This window comes from Scomber scombrus, chromosome 20, assembly GCF_963691925.1.
Source record: "Scomber scombrus chromosome 20, fScoSco1.1, whole genome shotgun sequence".
NCBI lineage: Eukaryota > Metazoa > Chordata > Actinopteri > Scombriformes > Scombridae > Scomber > Scomber scombrus.
This window is the reverse complement of record NC_084989.1, coordinates 15,916,159-15,925,499: the sequence shown is the minus strand read 5'-3', so window position 1 is coordinate 15,925,499 and position 9,341 is coordinate 15,916,159. Positions and strand designations below refer to the sequence as shown.

The following is a 9,341-nucleotide window of genomic DNA, read 5'->3' as shown; positions in this document are numbered from 1 at the left end:
TTAACACTGGCACACAGTACATTTTACGCACAAATACACTGCTTCCGTTAAGACTATAGGCCTGGAAAACGCTTTCTGAAGCCTCAAACACTAATGTTTTGAAAGTCTGCCCCATTGCTATTATCTTTATTAAGGAATCATCTTCAAAATGGTTAGAATATGTACTTAAATAGATTTAGACTTTTGAAGGGGGAAATAACCGTTAAAAGAATAAAACGCATGCTTTGACGCACAAATAGAGAGGGCGCAACGAGGGCGCAGGGTGGGCACTGCACAGATATCAGTGCACTTTGACAAAGTTTCTTTAACTATGACAGAGTTACATGAGTTTGCGTAATGTCAAACCTAAAGGTAAACTGTGTTATATTTGCTCAGATTTCTTTAGACTGTGATTTAAATTGTTTGAAACATCTCCAAAATAACTTTCGTGCGTGGCCATGGTGTTATTTGGTTGTTTTAGAGGAGAAACAGGGTTAAAATCCATTCAGCATTCAAATCCACCAATCTGCTAAACTAGACAGTAAGTGAACTGTGTAATATGCTTATTTATTTATTTGCTAAGTACAGGGTCACTGCAAAAGCATCATGCACAGGCGTGCGCAGTTCTATTCCTCTGGGAAATGCAATCTGTGCGGAAAGTTGTTCCAGGCGCACTCCAGTTACCGCACACACTGAAATCACTTCACCTAACTATAGTTTCAGATTTTAGCCCAGCACTGTGCAAGTGCCCCTGTCTGTCCTGCCTTCCCTGTGAAATCTGGAAAATGGGAGGGTGAAAAAAAAAAGACGGTTTATAATTGATGTTTTCCCATGGAACAGCCCCTCCTCCCCACGACACAGGCTAACCCTCAGGTGGAAGAAATCTTTTAAGATTTTTTTGTGGGATAACATCAGGAGGGTTTGTCTAGGCGAGCCAATCAAGTCCCTCCCCTGCTATAGATCGGTGCTATAATACAAAGCAGTAAAAGCGGTCGCCTCACACAAGCGGCTGCAGCTCGACTAGAGATCCCGTGGCTTTTAATTCCCTCGCTACTTTTTTTTAACCCTCCTTCGATGTGCCCCGTTATTACCATTTGTCTGAGGCGTTCATTTCCGCACCTGCCACGGTAGAGACCAGGCGAAGGCGAAGTAGAGGAGGAGACAAGGGCATTGCGAGAGCCGGGAGAGGCAGACGGTAGAGATAGCAGCGGCGACTCGTTTGAGATCTTAAAGGACAAAAATGCTGCTCTGGACCAGAATCGTATTGGTCGGTCTCATCTGCTTGTCCTTGGTGTCCTCTGGGATGGGATGCGGACCGGGCAGGGGCTACGGCAGGAGAAGACACCCGAAGAAGCTGACACCTCTTGCGTACAAGCAGTTCATCCCCAACGTGGCGGAGAAGACCCTCGGGGCAAGTGGCAGATACGAAGGCAAGATCACAAGAAACTCCGAGCGATTTAAAGAACTGACTCCCAATTATAACACAGACATCATATTCAAGGATGAGGAGAACACTGGTGCCGACAGGCTAATGACTCAGGTAAGGAGACAGAATAACCTTTTTCCCCCACTGCCCGTCTCCTAACGCACCATCACTGCGCACTGCAACAACCTCCCTGTCAGACTGATTGCGCACCTTAAGTGGAGTCTGTTTTACCGGCTGCTGAACTCTTCACACTGAACCTTTTAACTTCACTGTAAAAGCAGATGCGCTTTATGCACCAGCATGGGAGTTTTTCTTTAAAAAAAAAAAAAAAGCTGCAGGCTTGAAGCAAATGTAGAAATCCAGCTGGAGAAGTGATGTGCAGGCGGACAGTCAGGACACTCGGCCTTCATGATTGTGACAGTGTATTTAAAATATTAATGTGCCCTTCTCCTCATATCTATATTTGTATCTATGTGAGGCTCTATTTGCTGTCTTACACGCGCACATTCACATTAACTTACATTTTATGAAGACATCCAGAATGTGTTGCCTATTTACGCGTTATATTATAGCTGCTTTTAAGCGCATTTTCTTTATTCCAGCGCATACAGAGAGCTGGAGATGCGCACCGCTTCAAACAGCCGGGCTTATTCAGGCATGGCGTGGCTCATTCAGACATTTTCTCGCACAGGCTGCTGTAATTTAGCCTTTCGCATGGTGTGCATCAGTGCATGGAAATAGTGATATTTCTTTGAGAGTGTTCAGGACTTCATTAATGGGTGGGACTCGATCATGTATAAGAGCAGGGCGCACATGAGTGATGGTGCGCTACACAAATGCAAATGCATGGAAGATGACATCTTTTTTTCAAAATAATACTCCATGCTCATGTAGGTAGTTAGTTATCAAAGCTCATAACTCGTTCTGTACATATAAAACGAGCCTCACAATACATCGCAGAGATGGCTTGATTTCTCTCCAGGCTGCAGGATGCCGCGTCTCTTCAGCATGACTTTTAGCACTTAGATGCTGGTGAATTATTAAAAGCGCTTGGGTGATATTGGCTCAGTAATAATAAAATGCCGGTGGTGATGGTGGTGGTGCTGCTGGTGATGAAGCCAGGCGCGCGCCGGAGTCCCTGAACCCGTGCCTCGCACCATGTATGAGCACGAGCTCCGATGAAATATTCACTGTGCGTGCGGTCCCGGCGTCCCTCTCAGCCCTCCCCACATCTCCTCTGTGATACACCTATAGGTTCTCAGACACAGACATCATGAAACTACAGTCGCGTGGTGGTGTGATGCCCGAAGTGAGGTTCAGGGACCCCTCACGTATGCTCGAGTCAGTCTTCCACAGACTCGCGGAAAAATAAGAATAGTTTCGTTTTTACTGTTATTTTATTCATTTACAAGAATATAGAATAACATCTGCATGCAAAGCTTCCAATGTCAGTAAAACGCACCACCTGCTGTATAAACTGCTGTGTTTACAGGTCTATATCAAATCATACACACAAGGCGAGAGTCCCTCAGACAAAGGGGGGTTGTATGGGGCATTTTTGGCATAGGTTTGCCAAATTTTGGGGCCTGTTATTAGCAATGATTGGGAGTTTGTTCTCCTGTTTTACAGATTTATTTTAAATAAGGCCAGTGGTTCTAGCTTCTGCTTCTTCATCCGTTTTCCATTCGGTATCCTAGCGTTTACAGATAACATAACAACTGTGTGAAATGTACATGAAAGGGCTGTTAAGCACCCCTCGCTGGGCCTGAAACGCAATTTGAACTTATGACCTTTGGTCAGCGGGAGGCCATAGTAACTAAAACAGGTGAGCTTGTACTCATCGTACATGACATTGAAATACATGCATCTAAAAGACTGTGGTTGTTGCTGTTTTGTAGACTACTCTGCCAGTGGCATAAGCATGATCACATGGGGATTAACGCTGTGCCAACGATTCTTTCGCTGTTCTACGGCTTTACGCATGAATCCGGTGGTATTTTACGCACGGGTTTTTACGCAATAATGTAGTGGACTTTCCTTGTTATCTTTGACAACAGAAGTTACATTTATACATGAAATGAGGCACGTGCCTGCAGTAGCTTCCTGGAGTATGTGCAATAAATGAACTAATCAATGAATTAATTCACTGCAGTCTAGGAAAGCCTGGTAAACTCAAGTCTGATTTGAAGGAGCGTTTGAATCACCACCTCCCTCAACTATTAAGCCACATCTCACTCTGGGGAGAGTTGCCAAAAGAGGCGTTTTTACACACATTCACAGATGGTGTTTCTTAAGGGTAAAGGGCCTGATATGAACAAGGGTTCCACTCTGGAGGCTGAGCTGCAAAAAAGTCCATCTTCTCCACAAATTATAGCGCCATATTTAGTGTTAAAGACATATTTGTGAGTTGAATGAGTTGCATTGTACCCAATAGAAAAGGTGAAGCTCCATGTGTTCTCAAACTCCTAATTCCACGTATCTATAATGAAGTTTTACATGTTAAAATAAAATTCTAGGCACTACCTGTAAAGGAATATAAAGGTGTTGGGTAGATCTTGTGACAAGGAAATGAAAGTAAAGTCATTTTCCTTTTTTAAACAAGCACAGCTATGGCAGCCCGATTGGTAGATGTTTTACACTGAAGAAAAAAAAGACAAAGCTCCAATACTGGATTGAATTGCTTTTAAAGTGGATTTTTTTTTGCAGTGTAGCACTGTTGGGACACTGCAGTCTCTGCCCACAGTGCAAACGAGTCGGAAAAGAGATGAGCTGGCGGCTTGTTTGCACTGACAGGTAGCTGATAAGTGTTTCCTCTAACCAAATAATTTGTGAAAAGATTAAGAGGGAGGCTGTTGAACAACTTTACCCCGAGCACAAAGCGCCGGTCCGGGGCGCCCTGCTGGGCTTCACGGTGGCTGAGCAGAATTTGGCTTGATTTGCGGCACACGACCTAATGAATTAATAAATAGGTTAAGCTTTACGGCTCTTGACTCCGACAATCCCACTCAGAGTGTGGGAGGTTTTTTTGGGGAGGGATGTTTTGTATTCATCACATTCTACAAGTGTGATATCCTCATAAATCAGCGACTGATATATATAGAAGCCCTTTTTTGTTGTACGAGTTCTTGGGCCTGTGTGAACATTCTTGCTTTAGGACACATAGGCTTTCCATAAGGGGGGAAGACAGTAGGTCTCACACACACGCGCGCGCGCACACGCACACACAGCGAGACAGAGAGACAGAGACAGAGACAGAGAGAGAGAGAGAAAGAGAGAGAGAGAGAGAGAGAGAGAGAGAGAGAGAGAGAGAGAGAGAGAGAGAGAGAGAGAGAGAGAGAGAGAGAGAGAGAGAGACGTTTCTCTGTGTACCCATAACCATCCTTGGATATTTCACAAGTCTGTCAGTCAGCAGGCAAAACACCTCGACTTAAGGAGGCATGTCACGTTTCCAAGACTTTGCAGGAGAAGAATAATGAAAGTTTCCCTCAGCGTTTGGACTGAAAAGACTCTTTGTGATGTTTTATTTGACATATTGGTTGAGTGTTGAGAATAGTTGTCTTGGAGAAGGCCAAGCATCTTCATTGAGAGAGCGCGGAGAGGTTGGGGTGCATGCGACGATTTATTTATAAGACAAACTCCAGATATTTTAAGGCAGCAGCTGCTCTTGGAGATCATCTTCATATCATCTGCATATCAATTATTTATTTAAAGAAAACAGACAACTTGCAACCAACAAAGGAGTCGGTCATTTCTTGGCCTAATAGCTACAAACTCATGAATTCATAATGCAATGCATGTTGTGCTCAATGCAACACTTTTTGATAGAAAGGGACGATGCTCGCACCTTTCCAAGACCGAAGCCCCATATGTTATAGGCCAGTGAAGCGAATGCGCTGCCTTATCAATATTTCATCAGCAGCTTTCTTATCCGAGATATGCCCTCTGACGCTGCTGCTCACACTGAGAAATGCAAGCTCACATTCAGGATCAGAGCTACTCGGCCACCTCTGCAGTTCAGTTCCTCAGCTTGAAAGAATCAGGAGCGTCAGGTGGGGGGCGGGGGAGTGGAAAGGTGTAGAGGAGGCCTCGGCGAGTCCAAATCGATCTCTAATTGTCATTACGATTTAATGGACTCAGCAGAGATTAAACAAGCATACTAGGAATCTTTCAAAAGGAGATAAAACATCATGTGTGGCGCATGTGGTCCAATCGTTCTCTGGGCAAAATATGAGATGTATGTATTAAGTCAGTTAGGGGCACCTGCTCTTTTTGGTAAAATAAATTGTGCCAATCTAAGAGAAGCTTTCCTGCACTTCTCTTGGACAGCTTATATGACTTAAAGCACCCAATATGCCGTATAACACAACAAGTAACAAACTGATTCATTCCTCCTTCCCTCAGAGATGTAAAGACAAGCTGAACTCGCTGGCCATCTCGGTGATGAACCAGTGGCCCGGGGTGAAGCTGCGGGTCACCGAGGGCTGGGACGAGGACGGACACCACTTCGAGGAGTCGCTTCACTACGAGGGCAGAGCAGTGGACATCACCACCTCGGACAGAGACAAGAGCAAATACGGCACTCTTTCCAGGCTAGCGGTGGAAGCCGGATTCGACTGGGTCTACTATGAATCGAAAGCCCACATCCACTGCTCTGTGAAAGCAGGTATGCTGCAGGGAGAGAGGGAAACCACTCAATTGTTCTGTGATGCGTGAGCACAGGAGAAAATCTATCACCAGTGCACATTTTCCCCATCAGGTGCGATTGTAATCATCAAGAAGCGCAGGTGCAGCTCGGGGAAGCTGCCGCGATGTTTTATCTCTAACATAAGTTCATGCAAAAAGCAGTTTTATCAGCTATGAGAAGGGGACAACTAGATTATTTTGCAGGCGTGCTGTGAGGACCTCAGATATCAATCAAGTTGACGATAAAAACCAAGGGTCTAAATAACCTGCTTCCAGTGATCAGTTGTTTGCAACATGTAGTCTGTGGGGAACTAAGCTTGAAACTGTTAAATTCATAAAAAGTGTCTAAATCTCGTCAAGAAAACGTAATGAAAAAAATACAGGTTTTGCCAAATTTACGCATCAACACTTTGCTATTATTAGCAATCAATTAATGATTAATCAAAACAACTAACTACTAAAATCTTTCTCTTAAGCTTAACTGGAGTGAAAAAGAGTGAGAGTAATGATTTTGTTTGCATTGTGAAATTGTAGATGTGTTTTTCTATGAATGGTGTATGGGCACATCCCAGCCTGTGGCGATATGAGCATTTCCCATGCAGCATATTTCTTGATCTTACATCGCCCCACACTGTTTCCTGGTGGGAACCACGACCATAATCTAACAAGGCTTCTAGATGTGACCTAAAACAGCAAACATCATTATTGTTCTCTGGATATTTGTACATGAGCAGAAACCAAAATAAGGTTCTTTAAGTTATGTTGTTAGTTTTAAATTTGGGGAACAGTTTGTATTTGGCCATATACGAGAAAACGTAAGAACGTTCAACTTTTTTCAATTTTTTAAAAATATTTAGCTTAGCTTTGCTATCAAAGTTTGTATTTAAAAACCTTCTTTATGTGTTATTTTTGGCTTAAATCTTCTAAAATTGAGGCCTTCACTAAGCTAAGGACACCTATTGGGTTTGGAAAATATTTCTTCACACTGATTGATGAGCCATGGCTCTTTTTTAATTGATAAATCCCTTATTTATCATTCAACACACACTTTTTTAGATCACACTATGGGCCAGGCCGATGTGTCATTAGGGGTCATGCGACTTTACTAAAGGGATTTGGGGGTAAATCTGGTTTTCAGTTGTCACCTTATTTCATGCTCGGGAATCTTAAAAGAAGATTAAAAGCCCCAAATTCTGAGTAGGAAACCCCCTTTTTCTGTGTGCAGGACAGTGTGATCCTAGAGACTGGTATGTGAAGAGCTCCACCAAGGCCAAAATTATTGTCATCAAGACTGACAACAAAGCAGGGAGAGGTGGTAGAAAGAGGGACATTGATGTTGCACAACAGAAAGCATTTAAGAGTCCGGACCCTCATTTAAATTCAAATCTACAACTCGAGAGGCTTGGAAAAGTGGCTCCACTGGGTAAATAGTAGTTGTGAGTCGCCTATTTGTGTGAATTGTCACATAGAGGTTTCTGCACCTGAGTAAATATGGGAAGAGTAGCTGGGAAAGGCGTAAGTGTTCTTTACCGAGAGTAGCTCGATCCACAAGCTGATTTAGAATAACAATGGCTGCTCTTTATTGGGTTTTTTAATTAAGAATAGATGAGCCAAGGCTTTCAGTTTTCTCGTCTCAGACAACTTGGGCCAAGCCAATACGCATTTGGCATGGAGGAGCCGACAGGCATCATTATGCAAAATGCATATAGCCCACCAAGATGTGGAGGAAGGAAAAAAAAAATACACATACGCGCAGAAAAGGGGGGGTTCTTGAATGGTCTTTTGAATAGGACGGTGGTCCCGAACTGTAATGAAAGCAGGTGTGATTCTTTCTTTTTTCTTTTCAAAAGTACTAAAAGTTTTAAGTATTGTTGATTTAGAAAATGTTAGGAGTATTTAAGATGTTTTAAAATAAGTTTAGGGTGCCACTATGGATGCTTAATAAACATTTTGGGGTTGTAAAAAAATGTGTTGCCTAAACTTCAGTAATGTAACGAGATAATGTTTTATTTCAACAGAAAACTCAGTGGCAGCAAAAACTGGTGGTTGCTTCCCAGGCTCCTCTTCAGTCACCCTGCAGGATGGATCCACGAAGGCGGTTAAAGACCTCCAAACCGGCGACAAAGTCCTGGCAGCAGATGACGATGGAAACCCGATTTACACTGATTTCATCATGTTCATAGACCAAGACTCGACGACCAGGAGGCTCTTCTATGTGATCGAAACCGACGCCGGACAGAAAATCGTCCTCACCGCGGCGCACCTCCTCTTCGTCGCCCACAACTCCACTGACATGGACGAGAGGAGGTCGGCGATCTTCGCGAGCGAAGTCCAACCTGGGCAAAAGGTGTTCGTCTCTGACGACGAGCGAATTCGACTCGAGCCTGTGACCGTAAAACGGATTTACACGGAGGAACACGAGGGCTCGTTTGCGCCGGTGACCGTCCAGGGGACCGTTGTGGTGGACCAGGTCCTTGCGTCCTGTTACGCAGTGATTGAAGACCACGACCTGGCGCACTGGGCCCTGGCACCTGTCAGGCTCGCCCACTGGGTGTCCTCGTTGCTTTTCAGTTCCCAGCCACAAGTCAGTGCACAGAACGACGGAGTGCACTGGTACTCCAAGATCCTTTATCAATTAGGAACATGGCTCTTGGACAGCCACTCGATCCATCCACTTGGGATGTCAGTATACTCGAGTTGAAACCTCTACTACAGGAGCAGAGTGAGACTTAAATGTAGGACACACGAACTATTCAATAGATTAAAAAAAAGAAATAAAATAATAATAATAATTAAAACGAACAAACGAGACAAGGCCCCAGTGGAGTTGGGATATTTATTTCAGTGACTTTTCTATGATGTGTCCCCTTTCAAAGAATGAACGGAGCCTTAAAAAGTTTCTCTTTGAATAATTTATTCTCACGTGAACTCGCTGCTGTCTGTCACACAAATGGATTCTGAGAGGGTGTGAGCAGCAAATTGTGCATAATCTATTTTTGTATATCTCAAATGCAAAAAAAGAATGAAAAAATGACAAAAAAAAATGAAAAAATGAAAAAGAGAGAAAAAACGCGCAAAGAGAAAAGACCATGTAGAAAGGAGCTAACTTTGACAGGTTGTAATGTTCATATGTGCATATATGTGCAACTGACTGTTATATTTTGGGGAGAACAAACTTCGTGGGGATCCATAAATTATATTTTTATACACAGAATTGTAAATTAGATTTTGACAGATCGCTACCGAATCACAT

At 43.5% G+C, this 9,341-nt stretch overlaps 1 protein-coding gene across 1 annotated transcript; it reads left to right on the top strand.

The window, feature by feature from the left end:
• The first annotated feature begins 760 nt into the window (after positions 1 to 760).
• On the top strand, positions 761 to 8,789 carry shha (sonic hedgehog signaling molecule a). Its single transcript, XM_062441645.1, has 4 exons — positions 761 to 789; positions 1,213 to 1,519; positions 5,807 to 6,068; positions 8,107 to 8,789. Exons 2-4 carry the CDS (start codon positions 1,220 to 1,222, stop codon positions 8,787 to 8,789), a joined length of 1,245 nt encoding a protein of 414 aa, XP_062297629.1. The 5' UTR covers positions 761 to 789; positions 1,213 to 1,219.
• The last annotated feature ends 552 nt before the right edge of the window (positions 8,790 to 9,341 follow it).